The 16,439-nt window shown below is 36.5% G+C and overlaps 1 protein-coding gene across 1 annotated transcript in view; it reads left to right on the top strand.

Moving 5' to 3' along the window:
* EPYC (epiphycan) overlaps positions 1-15,740 on the top strand; it is a 43,328-nt gene extending 27,588 nt beyond the window's left edge. Inside the window, exons 3-6 of the mRNA XM_007946119.2 lie at positions 1,554-1,712; positions 2,947-3,149; positions 10,916-11,011; positions 15,570-15,740. Coding sequence (XP_007944310.1) covers positions 1,554-1,712; positions 2,947-3,149; positions 10,916-11,011; positions 15,570-15,740 — 629 coding nt within the window. The remainder of the gene's footprint in view (positions 1-1,553; positions 1,713-2,946; positions 3,150-10,915; positions 11,012-15,569) is intronic.
* The last annotated feature ends 699 nt before the right edge of the window (positions 15,741-16,439 follow it).

Raw genomic sequence — 16,439 nt, 5'->3', positions numbered from 1 at the left:
AGGCACTAGGCCACCAGAGCTCCCTCCCAGGATGCAAAGAAAGACCACTAAATCCTTAGGCAATATCTTTAAGGAGTCCTTCATACTGTTTCCATATAGTTACACTTCTGTGAAGTACTCGAACATGCTATCAACAGAATCAAGAAGACAGACACACGACATGATAAGCAAATAATTATAGCATTGAAAACTTCCAAAATAGGAAAAGTACATATCTTAAATATCCTTTTAAGTAATTTCAGATCCTCCAAGTGTTGAATGGTTTGGTACTGACAATCATACTTGGAAATTTTTAGCATAGCCAAGAACAACCGTGAAGCATAACGTCCGATCATTTAAATAAGATGTGTTTTTAAAGTTTTAGTCCAAATCACGGCTCAATTATGTCAATTTTGAAACAACATAAAAACTAAGACTTCTTTTTTGTTTAAATTGTATCTCTAAAATAGTAAGATGATGAATAATGAAGTTAAAACTTCAATTCTCATTTTAATTTCCACATGAGAAGCACCTGTGGAAATTTAAAAATGAAATTTAAGTGTCATGAATTCATCAGAGGTAGTTTGGTGATATTTAATACATTAGAAATAAAAATATATTTCTGCTAGTAACACAATTCTTTTAAACCATATGCTGAAGCCATATAATGTAGGCTTGAATGGACAAATTAGAATGAAATTACAACTGGTGTGAATTTATAAAAATTATCCTAAACAATTATTGCTAAATTAGTAAGGTTATGAATATACAGAAGAATCAAATGCCTTCCTTTTTAAAGTTGTATGATAAGTGAGAAATGTTCATTTACAGTGACTGAGGACATTATAGGTCTCCCTTATACAGCCTGGCCTACTCTTACTTTCCTAGTTCTGTAATTAACTCCTTCCTTTCCTGCAGGTCTCAGGTCAATTATCACCTCTTCAGAGAACCTTTCCATGACTCCAAGACTGGGTCACATTCCTCTATTTAATGCTCATTTAGTTCTCATGACACTTACACAGTCATAATTTTTATTTATTCATGTATTTAATTAACAACTATATCACATAGTAGTTTATGAAATAGGACTGGGGCTCCTTTTGCTCACCACTCTTTCACCAGTTAGCCTGGTGCCATTTACCTAGAAATGATTAATGTATTGAGTAAATTAATATTAATTAAAATTAGTTTTGTGCTACATTTTTCTTTTATCTGATTTTCTTTAAGTGGGGGTGTTTAAAAATTAAACTAAAGTCCTATCCTAATTAAATATCACGTGTATCATTTTACCCACAAGGTTAATATTTATATCTGGAAAAGCTATTTTCTAATAATAAAATTAGTGATAATACTATAGCCACATAAGAACTTAAAATGTTAAAACATTGCAAAGAATATGCTAATTGTTGAAGCACTTTGATATATTTGACTTAAATATTCCATTTACAGAAAATTATATGAATAATATGCCAGAATACTTTATGTGAATCTTACTTATCAAATATACTTAACTGCATTATTTCTTATAAATTGTTTTTGTTATTTACATATAATTATGTGCCTCTATCTTTTAGACTTTCCTACCTGCCTTCTGTGTGCTTGTATAAGTACCACCGTATACTGTGATGACCATGAACTTGATGCTATTCCTCCACTGCCCAAGAATACTGCTTATTTCTATTCCCGCTTTAACAGAATTAAAAAGATCAACAAAAACGACTTTGCAAGCCTAAGTATGGATGATAATATTAAGATCCCTTTCTTCCTTACATACTTATGTTGGTACTAAGAATGAAACACATGCCAAAATATAGTTCATGAATCATTTTTTTCCTTATTTAGAAATGTGCTTTAATGATGATCAGAATGCACAACACATGATTAGAAAGTTAATAATGAAACTAAGCATATAGCTGTTATTATTTTCAATTTAACTATTTTCAACTAAGTTTTCAACATTAAAAAACCAGACCAAATGCACTGCTGTGGAGTCAACTCTGACTCATAGAGACCCCTCCTTGGGTTTCTGAGGTGGTATCTCTACAGAAGTAGATTGCCCAGTCTTCCTTCCAAGGATTGTCCGGCGGGTTTGAACCGCCAGCCTCTGGTGAGCAAATGCCTTAGGGACTACGACACCAAAACTCCTTTCAACTAAGTAGAAATCATAAATAATTTATGGGGCTAAATTTTATTAGCATGGCATTAAGAGTGAGTATAGAACAAAATATCATTTACACAGTTAATACAGGATTTGCCTTTCTTGAATAAATTCTCGTTAAACTGCAATTGCTTTATGATTAGTAACATAAGCCTAAAATCAAATTAGGATTTTTACCAACTTAAAAAAAGAATTTGGGTACTTTTATTTACTATGCATGAAGTATTTTATTCATTTGAAGATAATTCTTTAACGCCTATATCATTGACAGGAGTTCTGTTAGCATAGTGCCTAAGGCACTTGATGGCTAACCAGAAGGCTGGCGGTTCAAACCCACCAGCCATGCCTTGGAAGGAAGATTGGGCAATGTACTTCCATAGTGATACCACCTCAGAAACCCAAGGAGGGGTGGGGTCGCTATGAGTTGGGTCTGACTTGATGGCACATAACAACAGCAACAACATATCGTTGATTATCAGAAAATACAAAAATCTACCATCACTGAAAAAAATGTTTTAAATAGTAAAATTCAGATAGTGTATAAAAAATATGAGAAAGATACCAATTATGTCTCAATTTCTTTGGTAGAGTTACACTTTCTAGTAATTGCATAAACATGAATCCTACCTGGAGGAAACAATACATTTTAAATAAAATAGTTCAAAATAATTATTTCATTAACTGGGCATTGATAATTAAATTTCTATTTCTACTTGCTTTTACATGAGAAATTTTATACTGATATTTATTTTCACTTGACCATATAATAGTCAAGAATATTTAACTATCCCCTTCATTTTCTCTCCTAGGTGATTTAAAAAGAATTGATCTGACATCAAATTTAATATCTGAAATTGATGAAGATGCATTCAGAAAGCTGCCTCAGCTTCGAGAGCTTGTCCTGCGAGACAACAAAATAAGGCAGCTCCCAGAACTGCCAAACACTTTGATGTTTATTGATATTAGCAACAATAGACTTGGGAGAAAAGGGATAAAGCAAGAAGCATTTAAAGTAAGTTTTAAGCTTGGATATAAAAGAAAGACTTTCATCTCATTTTATTAACTGTCAATGAGCAGCCTTTTTATTTATGTAATTCAGATTGGTGAGATGTTTAACTCCTAAAATAAACCACATGACTCTATTTAGTATGCTTTGCAGGAAATACTGTATTCTAGTAAATTCTGAGGGTAGTCAAGTCCCAAGAATGGAAAGCAGAGTTGGGCTAAGAAGTGGGTGGCTACCAGGTGCACTGTATAAGAAGCATAAGGAAATGGTGTAAGCCAGAGAATTCTTTTTTTTTTTTGTCAAGAATTCTGCTTAGGGAAAGTAATCTGTGTGGTTAAAAGGATAAATGCCTAGTGAGCTCTGGTAGCATAGTGGCTAAGACACTTGCCTGCTAACCAGACGGCTGGCGGTTCAAACCCACCAGCCACTCCCCGGAAGGAAGGTTGGGCAATCCTACTTCCGTAGTGATACTGCCTCGGAAACCCAAGGAGGGGTCGCTATGAGTCGGGGCCGACTCGACGGCACATAACAACAACAACAACAAATGGTGTGGATAGTATCCTGACAACTAAGTTAAACAATGACAACAACAACAAAGGAGGTCTAGTGGTGCAGTGGGTAAGGCATTTGACTGCTAACCAGAAGGTTGGTGGTTCAGAACCCACCAGTTGCTCTGAGGAAGGAAGATGGGGGCAATCTACTTCTGTAAAGATTTACTATGTTGGAAACACAATAGGGTTGATTATGACTTAGAATTGACTTGATGGCTGGGGTAAGCTAACTTATAAATCAGATAGGTTGTTAATCTTAAAGCTTTTTAAGCGCAGGAAACAAGTCTGGAGACAGGCTCATTTTCTTGAAACAACAGCATGTTGTTGTTGTTGTTAGGTGCCGCTGAGTTGGCTAAGACTCATAGTGACCCTATGTACAACAGAACAAAACACCTCCTGGTCCTGCATCAGCCTCACAATCCTTGCTATACCTGAGCCCATCTTTGCAGACACTTTGTCAATACATCTCATTAAGGGCTTTCCTGTTTTTCACTGAACCTCCACTTTACCAATCATGATATCTTCCCCCAGGGAATGGTCCCTTCTGACATTACCAAAGTAGGTGAGATGAAATTTGGCCATTCTTACTTCCAGGGAGCATTCTGGCTGCATTTGTTCCAGGACAGATTTGTTTATTCTTTTGTCCACAGTAATTTCAATATTCTTTACCAACACCACAACTCAAAAACATAAATTCTTCTTCAGTTTTCCTTATTCACTGTCCAGCTTTCATATGGATATAAGGCGATTGAAAACACCATGGATTGAGTTAGGCACACTTTAGTCTTCAAAGAGACATCTTTGCTCTTCAGCACTTTAAAGAGGTCTCTCTGATGGTGTAGTGCCAAAGGCATCTGACTTCTAACCCGAAGGCTGGCGGTTCAAACTCACCTGCCTTGGAAATCCAAGGAGGGGTTGCTATGAGTCAGATCCTACTTGATGGCAATGAGTTTGGTTTGGTTTTTCGTTTGTCCAGTGCAAATACATCATCTGATTTCTTGACTGTTGCTTCCATGGGTGTTGATTGTAGAACCAAGTAATATGAAATCTTTGACAACTTCAATCTTTTCTCCATTTATCGTGATGCTGTTTATTTGTCCAGTTGTGAGGATCTTTGTTTTCTCTGTAATTGAGGTGTAATCCATACTGCAGACTGTAGTCTTTAATCTTCATCAGTAAGCACTTCAAGTCATCTTCACTTTCAGCAAGCACGGTTATATCATCTGCTTATCACAGGTTGTTAATGAGTCTTGCTCCAATCCTGATGCCTTATTCTTCTTCATACAGTCTAGCTTCTTGAATTATTTGCTCAGCATACAGATTGAATAAGGGTGGTCAAAGGATCCAACGCTGACACACTACTTTCTTGATTTTAACCCATGTAGTATCCCCTTGTTCAGTTTGAACGACAGCCTCCTGGTATATGCACAGGTTCCTCATGAGCACAGTTAAGTTTAAAACAACAACGTAGAGTCTGAAAACAGTCAACAGAATTTCCAATCCACTAAGATTCCATTAAGGAGCTCTGGTAGCATAGTGCCTAAGGCACTTGACTGTTAACCAGAAAGCTGGTGGTTCAAACCCACCAGCCACTCCTTGGAAGGCAAATTGGGCAATCTACTTCCTGGAGATACCACCTTAGAAACCCAAGGAGGGGTTGCTATGAGTCGGGTCCAATTCCACAGCACATAACAACTACAACACAACAAGATTCCATTCAAGTTGCTTTTATAAAGCAACAGATAGTTTTCAAACAATATTTGAAGGGACTGTACATTATTTTCCTAGAGGCCACATATCCTAATCTGGTTTGGGTGAAAAGGGAATGAAAATTCAGGTATAGTAGTGCCTAAGGCACTTGACTGCTAACCAGAAGGCTGGAGGTTCAAACCCACCAGCCACTCCTCGGAAGGAAGATGGGGCAATCTACTTCCGTAGTGATACTGCCTTGGAAACCCAAGGAGGGGTTGCTATGAGTCGGGTCCAACTCCATGGCATATAACAACAACAATGACGTTCAGCTATTAAAAGGTTAAAGCCTGTATCTTGCCATGGCTGAGGCATCATAGGTGGAAATGACTAGGACAAAAAGTTAGCAGGTTTATACCACATGGCTCTCATTCTTACATTACCCACATCTACCATCAAAGTTATCACCTCTACCAATTTATGACATTTTATATGTTTTCATAAATTCTGGAGGTTTTTTGAAGACAGACAACTGTATCTTGTTTCCATTTGCATGTACCATGATTTAAAAAGCCTGGCATATAATATTGGCAAACACATATAGCATTTAGAATGCGTGCCAAGCATTAATTCAAGTACTTCACATTTAATAACTCTGTAATCCTTACCATCACATCTTGTGGTTGAATTATTATGACCACCATTTTACATATGAAAAAACTGAGACACAGAATGCTTAATTCACTTTCTCTATGTCTTACATTGCTGTTGTTGTTAGGTGCCATCGAGTAGGCTCCAACTCATAGTGACTCTGTGTACAACAGAATGAAACACTGCCCAGTCCTGTGTCAGTCTTACAATACTTGGTATGCCTGAGCCCATCATTGCAGCCACTGTGTCAATCCATCCCATTGAGGGCCTTCCCCTTTTTCGTTGACCCTCCACTTTACCAAGCATGGTATCCTGCTCCAGGGAATGGTCCCTTCTGACATGACCAAAGTAGGTGAGGCGGAGTCTGGCCATTCTCATTTCCAAGGAGCATTCTGGCTGCACTTCTTCCAGGACAGATTTGTCAGTTCTTTTGTCAGTCCACAGTACTTTCAGTATTCTTTCCCAATACCACAACTCAAATGCATCGATTCTTCTTTGGTCTTCCTTAGTCATTGTCCAGCTCTCACATGCATATGAGGTGATTGAAAATATCATGGCTTGGGTTAGGTGCAGCTTAGTCTTCAAAGAGACATGTTTGCTCTCCAGCACTTTAAAGATATCTTTTACAGCAGGTTTGCCCAGTGCAGTACATCATCTTATGTCTTGACTGATGTTTCCATTGTTGACTTTGGAACCAAGTAACAGGAAATCTTTAACAATTTCAATCTTTTCTCCATTTATCATGATGTTGCTTATCGGTCCAGTTGTGAGGATTTTTGTTTTCTTCATGTTGAGATGTAATCCCTACTGCAGACTGTAGTCTTTGATGCTCATCAGTATGTGCTTCGAGTCATCCTCACTTTCAGCAAACAAAGTTCTGTTGTCTGCATATCACAGATTGTTAATGAGTCTTCCTCAAATTCTGATGCCACATTCTTCTTCATATAGTACAGCTTCTCAGATTGTTTGCTCAGCATAGAGATTAAATAAGTATGGTGAAAGGATATGACCCTGACACACTCCCTTCTTGATTTTAAACCATGCAATATCCCCTTGTTCTGTTCAAATAACAGCCTGCTGTGTTGTTGTACCTATGTACAGGTTCCTCATTAGTACAATTAAGTGTTCTGGAATTCCCATTCTTCTCAATGTTATCCATAATTTATTATGAGCCACACAGTCAAATGCTTTTGCATAGTCAGTAAAATACAAATAAACATCTTTCTGGTATTTTTTGCTTTCAGCCAAGATCCATCTAACACCAGCAATGATATCCCTCATTGCACATCCTCCTCTGAATCTAGCTTGCGCTTCTGGAAGTTCTCTGTCAATATACTGCTGCAACTGTTTTTGAATTATCTTCATCAAGATTTTACTTGTGTTTGATATTAATGATATTTTTTGATAATTTCTCCATTCTGTGGGATCACCTCTCTTTGGAATGGGTACAAATATGGATCTCTTCTGGTCAGTTGGCCAGGTAGCTGTCTTCCAAATTTCTTGGCATAGACAAATGAATGCCCACAGCATCTGCCTGTTGAACCGTCTCAGTGAGTATTCCATCAATTTCTGGATCTGTGTCCTTTGCCAATTCCTTCAGTGCAGCTACACCTTCTTCCTTCAATACCATTGGTTCTTGATCATATACCACCTTCTGAAATGGATGAACATCAACCGATTCTGTTTTGGTACAGCGACTCTGTGTATTCCTTCCATCTTCTTTGATGTTTCCTGTATCGTTAAATATTTTGCCTATAGAAACTTTCAGTATTGCAATTTGAGGCTTGAATTTTTTTCTTCAGTTCTTTCAGAAATTCTTGAAAAATGCTGAGCATGTTCTTCCCTCTTCACTTTCTAACTCCAGGTCTTTGCACATTTCATTATAATAACTGCCTTTGTCTTATTGAGCTGCTCTTTGAAATCTTCTGTTCATCTCTTTTATCTTGTCATTTCTTCCATTTGTTTTAGCTACTCTCCATTCAAAGGCAAGTTTCAGAGTCTCTTCTGACATCCATTTTGGTCTTTTCTTCTTTTCCTGTCTTCTTCTTATTCTTCTTATTGTGCTTTAGGTGCAAATTTACAGAGTTTGTTTTACAGTCAACATTTCTTATACGTTTTGTTTCACTCCCCAGTTACCATCCCCAACCCTAACCCACTCTCCTCCCCTCCCTTATCAGTACCCTCTCCCCCATGTCCCTCATAGTTATGCCTTCCTGTGTGTCCTGCATTTCCTCCATGACAATGTTGCCCCTCTGGTCCCCGTGGTCAATTACTCCACAGGATGCATCTCCATAGAGTATATGTGCATCATTCTGGGTTGAGTGGTCTGTGTGTACATCTTGTTTACTATTGGACTGAGAGCCAGCCCCTGGGAGTGAGTTTTATTCCAGGCCTGAAGTGTATCCCAGGGCCATAGTATTGGGGGTCCCACCAAACTCCATCTGACCAGTAATTCTGGTCATTATTGTGTTTTTGGATTTTGTTCCTCATTTTTCCTCCCACTCCATCCAGGATCTCCAGTGTTGATCCTTTCCTAAGTGGTTGGGATTGGTAGCCTGGCACCAACTAATTCTTCTGGTTTTGAGGTCCTTCATGTCCTAGGGCTGATTGCTTTCAAATGTTCTTGGTTTTTCACACTCTTGTTTGCTTCCGATGCTTGGAGATCATTAGCTGCATCTTAGATGGCCACTTGAAAGCTTTTAAGACACCAGTCACTACTCATCAATGCAGGTTATGAAACAAGACTTTTATGTGTTTTGTTATGCCAATTGAGTCTGATGTCCCCCAGTATTATGGTCCTGAGTTGACAGATCATTATATCTCTCTCCCACAGTGTCTGGCTGTCTGTAAGTTATTGCTCTATGTCTGTCTTCTGCTGTTTCTGTAAGGATTCCTTTCTTATCTTTTTAATGACCTTTTGCTTTCTTCATGGATGATGTTCTTCTTGATGTCATCCCATAGTTCCTCTGGTTTTCGGTCATTGGTGTTAAATGCATCAAATCTATTCTTTAGTTGGTCTCTAAAGAGGGATATAATCAAGATCATATTTTGGCTTTCTTGGACTTCTTTTAATTGTCTTCAGCTTCAACTTGAACTTGCATATGAGCAGTTGATGGTCTGTTCCACAGTCAGTTCCTGGCTTTGTTTTGGCTGAAGATAGTGAGATTCTCCATCACCTCTTTCCACAGATGTAGTTAATCTGATTCCTGTGTACTCCATCTGGTGAAGTATATGTGTATAGCTGCAATTTATGTTGTTGAAAAAAGTTATTTGCAATGAATAAATCGTTGGTCTTGCAAAATTTTATCATGTAATCTCCAGTATTATTTCTATCACCAAGGCCATGTTTCCCAACTACTGGTGATTCTTCTTTGATTCCAACTTTTGCATTCCAATCACCAGTGATAATCCACACATCTTGATTGCATGTTTGGTCAATTTCAGACTACAAAAGTTGGTAAAAATCTTCAATTTTCTCATCTTTGGCTTTGGTGGTTGGTGTGCAACTTTGAATAATGGTAGTATGAATCAGTCTTCTTTGTAGGTGTATGGATATTATCCTATCACTGACAGCATTGTACTTCAGATTAGATCTGGAAACATCCTTTGTGATGATGAATGCCACACCCTTCTTTTTTAATTTGTCATTCCTAGTATAGTAGATCATATGGTTGTCTGATTCAAAATGGCCCAAACCAGTCCATTTCAGCTCATTAATGCCTAGGATATTGATCTTTATACGTTCCATTTTATTTTTGACAACTTCCAATTTTCCTAGATTCATACTTCATACATTCCTCATTCCAGTTATTAATGGATGTTTGCAGCTGTTTCTTAGTCAATGACAAAGTCAGAGTTTGAACTCCAGTGGTTTGTTCCAAAGTTACTAAATTCTTTGAATCACTACACTATTCTAGTGTTTTGTTATTCCTATTGTTTTGTTATTTTTTAAAGAAAAAATAAAAGAGGAAGAGTTGTATTGCTGCTCTTCTGGAGTCTTCTGAATTATTTTGATGTTTGCTAGTTGTACTTCCTTGAGTTAATTCAGTCATTGGAAGGGGACCTGAATCTTTAGGGTGCTGTGACCATCAGAATCAGGAGCCTTCCTTCACTCTGTTTTTCTTATCTATGTGGAGGCCAGTTGTTTATACAATTCTTTCCTCATCTAAGCTCAGATTTTAAGTTTCTTTATCCATCCAGGCCTTCGTATGAGAAAACAGAGCTGTAGTATCTTCCTGTAAACCCCAATTCTAACTTACCTATCTATAAATTTCTTCTACATTTTCTCATTCAAACTCCAAAGTCACTGCCATTGAGTTGATTGCATCTCACCATGACCCCCATTTGGTTTCCAAAGCTGTAAATATTTACAGAAGCAGATTCCCCCATCTTCCTTCTGCAGAACAGCTGGTGGGTTCAAACCACTGATCTTTTTTTGGGTTGCAGCCAAATGTCTTAAATACTACACCACCAGAGACCCTTTCTAGCCTTGCTTAATCTCCTACTTTTATCAGTTTTCATTTCTTCATTCCTATAGAAAGAAAGAAAATTCTTGTGATGCCTCACAAAGATCCCCAAAATCCTATACTAAAATGTAAAAAGCAGATTCCTTGCTTAAACTGAGAAAGAGTGGAGAAAGAAACATTCTTCTTGACATTGAGAAACAATTTTCAGCTTCATGAAGAAATATTTGCCAACCGCCAAGGATTCCAAAACTCATTTGAATTATCTAGTAACCAAGAGCATTAATCTACCCCACCTTTATAAAATAAGAGCTGGCTGGGTATAAGTTATTTTACAAATATTGTCTGTGTATAGAATGGAAGTACAACTGAGGCATCCATAACTTCTGCTAAGCTCCTATGTTTGGAATATTTATAGGATATGTATGATCTCCATCATCTCTACCTTACTGATAACAATTTGGACCACATCCCTCTGCCACTTCCAGAAAACCTACGGGCCCTTCACCTCCAGGTAAGCTTTCACCAGTAAGACATGCTTCATGGAAAAACAAAACTGAACAGGAAGAAGTCCAAAACACAAACAGCTGTTTTCACATACCATGACATTTTTTCCCTTATTTTTCTTCTCTCTCTTGTTCATTTTCTCTCACAATCTGGGTACATGGTATATTGGCATTCATGGTCCTACCTACTCTGGTCAGTTTCTGACAACCATAGCCTTTGTTATCCTATTTTTTGCTAAACAATGAAATTATTTTGAAAAGAAATTTCCACCTGCTGAATAAATTTGTGGGGAATAGAAATAGAAGGGAAAAAAGAGAGAAAGAAAGGTCTAATTTGATTTTTAGCTTTCAGAGAAAAATACAAATCCTAGCTATTCATTTTAGGTTAGAAGTAGTGAATTAAGTTCAAGCCTAGGACATTCTTATCTGCTGAGAAATAATAAACATCCATCTTTCTGGATTTAGAAAATGTAAATTTTTTCAAAATTAACGTATTTGAGAACATGGGTTGTTTTAATTCTCATTAAACTACAGTTTAGTTTTGAAATTACGTGTAAAAACCTAGTTTCAATAATCCTGAGAATTCAACAGTTTCTAAATCTATTTAACTTTTCATCAGTGATTAAAATAAGCTTAATTAAATAAATATTTAATTTTCTTAAAATGCTTTTTAAAATGGAGAAATATAAATTATTTTTTATTTCATATGTAACTATTGGCCTACAACTATAATGAATTTTTTGCAATAATTTCATCTGTTCTGTGCTATAAGACTGTGTATCACTATGTGAATCTATATATTCCTTATGTTCTCATTATAATATGTGCTCAAAGCAATATTATAGTTGTTGTTGTTGTTGTTATGTGCCGTGGAGTCAAACCCGACTCATAGCGACCCCTCCTTGGGTTTCCGAGGCAGTATCACTGTGGAAGTAGGATTGCCCAACCTTCCTTCTGAGGAGTGGCTGGTGGGTTTGAACCGCCAGCCGTCTGGTTAGCAGGCAAGTGTCTTAGCCACTATGCTACCAGAGCTCTCAATTGTTTAGCAAAAACATGCAAATTATTACAAGAAGTGATTTTACTAAATCAGAGCAGGTCTCTGATTCATGTTTTTCCCTGCTGTTAAATGTGCAGCTCTGTGCTTTTTCTTTTCATCCTATTAATATGTATTTTTTTTTGCACTTTTTGACATCGTTTTGGGTATATCATCTATCTATGACTTTTGGATAGCTGTCTCTCCTGAGAGTTTTTCTGAATATGTTTCTTTCTCTTAATGTCTCTGTACTTTCTAGTCTACACTGTTTATGGATGGCTCTCTCTTGATCTTTCTGTTTCTAGCATCCAATTTCTGGCCTTGTTTGTGATGGGAGGGAAGATTTTCAGGGAATCCTTAAAGAAATTTTGGAACAAGTGTTCCAATTATGAATTAAATTTCTTTATTTTTATCTGTGAAAATGTTAACCCTATAAAGTAAGTATGCCTCTCTTAATTTGCATATTTTAATGCTTTCTTTTTTTTTTTTTTTAAATCCCCTTCCTTGATTTCATTTGAAAAGTGTTTTTCAACATTGGTGTATAAACAATATATAGTAATTAAGTATGAGGGTGCTAGTGAAAATAGATTTCCTGGGCTTAAATTAATGCACAAATTTAAAAACCTCCCTGCACTAGATTTCTCATCTGTAAAAAAGGGATAGTCTTCTTCTTAGGATGGTTGGGAAGATTAAATAAGATAAACTTTATGAAGTAGGTAGTTTAGTTCCTCATTTATGATAAGCACTTATATGTGAGGAACACATATTATAAATTACAGGCATGTATTTGCTGTTAAAGGGAAGCAAATAGACATTAAATCTGTGATATTCCTCATCTTCCTTATTTATTTATGCTTGCTACTTGAGTTCCATTTCCTTTTTGCACTTGTAGCCAGAGTATTAAAAGGAATTTAGAGAGTAACCAGCTCATCCTCTTCCTGTTTACAATGAAAGGTCAAATGGCTTGGTTAAGACTACATGGAAGGCATTCATGCTTTTATCTAGGTATGCCTTCTTTGGCAAGACCTTATCTAGAAAATTCTTGGTCATTTTTCAAGAGCCAAGCATTTTTATACGTATGAAACCTTTCTAAATCTACATTCCCTCCCCACCCCCCCAAAAAAGATATCTGTCTTATATTATTGTTGGACTTAAACAAATTTCCACCATGAAATATGTCTTCCTACATAGTTCAATTGTTTGTTCAAATAGCTTGTATCACCTGCTCTGTGAGCTATTATAATGCAATATTAACATATCATTATTATCATTATTATTGCTCATTGCACTTTCTCAGCTAGAACCACCTATTTTACAAATTATATAATTTCTGACACTCCTGAAGCTGTTCTTGGCTCCTGTCTGTTGTAAAAGAGAATTGCATAAATAAGTCATTAAAAAATTAGGCAAATATACTCACGACCATATATAAGTTTGGAAGCTGATATTTCTACATACATATTTGTATATGCTGTAAGAATGTCCATATATATATAGAACTCACAGGGGGCAAATTTACAATAACTTCTTAGCCACAGCCAACCAACCTGAGAGAGCAAGTTTTGGGGCCTGTGGGCTTGGGACCATGGTCACAGGGGACATCAAGCTCAATTGGCATAATACACTGCATAAAAACATTGTCCTACAACTTATTTTAGTGAGTAGTGACTGGGATCTTGAAAGCTTGCAAGCGACCATCTAGATGCAACAAAGAAAAGTGAAGAAAACCAAAGATGAATGGAAACAACTAGTCCAAGGGACTAATGGACTATGTGAACCACAGTCTACATGACCATGAAACCAGAAGAACTAGGTGGTGTCTGGCTATCACAGTCAACCACTCAGAAAGGAATCATTGTAGAAGATCCTGGATAGAGTGGGAGAAATATGTGTAACAAAACTCAAAATCATAAAAAAGACCAGGCTTACTGGTTGATAGAGTCTGGTGAAGTGCCCAAGACGATGGCTACTAGTCGCCCTTCAGGCCTGAAATGGAACTCATTCCCATGGCTTCCAGGCAAAAAATAGGCAGGCATATAAGGTGAACACAGCTAGGTACACTCCTTAGAAATAGCAAGCATGGGAGATCAGAAGGGCAGCATTTGCACAAAGGCAGAAGGCAGGAATGCATAGGAAAGAAGGACACAGGGAAAATGTAACCACAGGGAGGAAATGGGAAGAGAGCTGTTACATTATGGAGATTGCAGTCAATGTCATGAAACAAAATGGGTATGAACAACTGTATGGAAAATCAATTTGCTCTGTAAACTTTCACCCACATCACAATTTAAAAAAAGAAAAGTCAGGTTAATAGACTGACAGAATAAAAATATATAATTACTGCTAACCAGAAGGCTGGCAGTTCAAACCCACCAGCCACTCCTTGGAAGGAAGGTTGGGCAATCTACTTCGGTAGAGATACCACCTCAGAAACCCAAGGAGGGGTTGCTATGAGTTGGGTCTGACTCAATGGCACATAAAAAACAACAATATACTGGAAGCAGAGCACATCCCTAAGGCAGCTACTCAGCTGTTCAGAGTAGATTCCACTACTCTGAGTTGATTACCATGGAGATGATTAACCAATCTTATCATTGGGGAATCAATACATCTAATTTCCCAGCCATACAAAACCAGGCCCAGTCAAGTTGACACATAATCTTAACTACCACATCTGGTTACAATGGAATTAAAATAGACATCAAAAGCAAAGATGATTTGAGAAATTCACAAACATGTGGAAATTAAATAACACTCTTCTTATGCATCAAAGAGTCAAAGAAGAAATCCTAAGGGAAATTATAAATGGTCCGACACAAATAGAAACAAAAAACACAACACTCCAAACTAGAGAAGGCTTTGAGGGAAATTAACAGCTACAAATGCCTATATTAAAAAAAAAAAAAAAAAAAGTTCCTCACATCTACAACTTTACTTTCCACCTTGAAAAACTAGAAAGATAAAAGCAAACTAGACCCAAAGCATGTAAAAGCAAGGAAATAATAAAGATTAGATGAGAGCTAAATAAAATCTAATTGCCCTGACACATACACTCTCACTCCCTCACTTCGTTTTTGCCACGTTAACAATTTTTTTTTTCCTCTTTTCCTATTCTTTTGACGTTCCATGCTATGTCCTTAGAACACTGAACTTGTTCTCTGCCTGGGAGTTTCTTTCCATGCCTGTGTCTCAATCTCTTAAAGTAATTTTTTACAGTCACTATCTTTTCTTCAAAACATGCATCATTACTGTCTATAACCTCTCTTATCTTTACATTTGTTTTTCACCTTCTACCTTCTATTTCCCCTATTGAAGCATAAGCTCCATAAGGACAAGTGCCTGCCTGTTTTGTTAACTGATTTATTCCCATTGCTTGAAAAGCATTTGACAAAGAATAATCACTTAATATGTACTTTTTTAATAAAGAAGAAACAGAGCAATAAAAATGAGTGTTAAGCAAAATGGATTATGTAACTAGTCAGCATTCTGGGTATACTATATCTTGTGTTATATTTTATCTTCATCTTTTTTAGAACAACAACATCTTGGAGATGCATGAAGATACCTTCTGCAATATTAAAAATTTGACTTACATTCGTAAGGCACTGGAGGACATTCGATTGGATGGAAACCCAATCAATCTCAGCAAAACTCCTCAAGCGTATATGTGTCTACCTCGTTTGCCAGTTGGTAGTCTTGTCTAATTTCAAATAATGGGTAGAATAATTATGTTGTTATGCAACAAAACAATTCTTACTGCTCCTTCAAAAATAAAACCTATCATGATACTTTCAAATTGCATTCCAAAACATGTTATCATTTTAAGATATGTTGACAATTTAGTGATCTAAGAAAATATCAGATGAGTTAGGAATATACCTACAAAATGTACAAAATGGTCAAAGCTCAATAATAAAAAAGTGCATAGATATAATTAAGAAATCATATATAACTTGTATGTTCTAGGCATCCTGATTCTATATAATTTTTAAACCAAATATATCAGAAATAAAAGTTTTAAAGTGAACACTGTTTCCAAGATGTAGTTGTTTTTAATTACACTTTTCTATTCTTTTTTTTTCACAAAAGCAGGTTCTTCTTTTCTTAATTCACTAAATAATGTGAAGAAAAGAACAAAAGTATTTGAAAATTACAATGGCCTTGCTGAGAAAATATTCACTGTAATCAAAATATGCCAATAACCATATCCAATAATACACATACACTTCAGTTTTTGAATGATAACATTTCCTCATCTTAAAAATCTGTTTATTTGTTTTAGATAAACTGACTAATTATCTGGTGCATTTCTGTGTCTGAAGAAAAAAAATATAGAAGGTGGTAAATAAAAATATGTTTGTTACACTAGGGAAGTAACTAAGCAATATCTTCTAAGGAGGGTT

Source organism: Orycteropus afer, unplaced genomic scaffold (assembly GCF_000298275.1).
Source record: "Orycteropus afer afer isolate SDZICR_OR568_19922 unplaced genomic scaffold, OryAfe1.0 scaffold00151, whole genome shotgun sequence".
Classification (NCBI taxonomy): Eukaryota; Metazoa; Chordata; class Mammalia; order Tubulidentata; family Orycteropodidae; genus Orycteropus; species Orycteropus afer.
The sequence above is the reverse complement of the archived record's forward strand: the minus strand, read 5'-3'. Positions and strand labels throughout refer to the sequence as shown.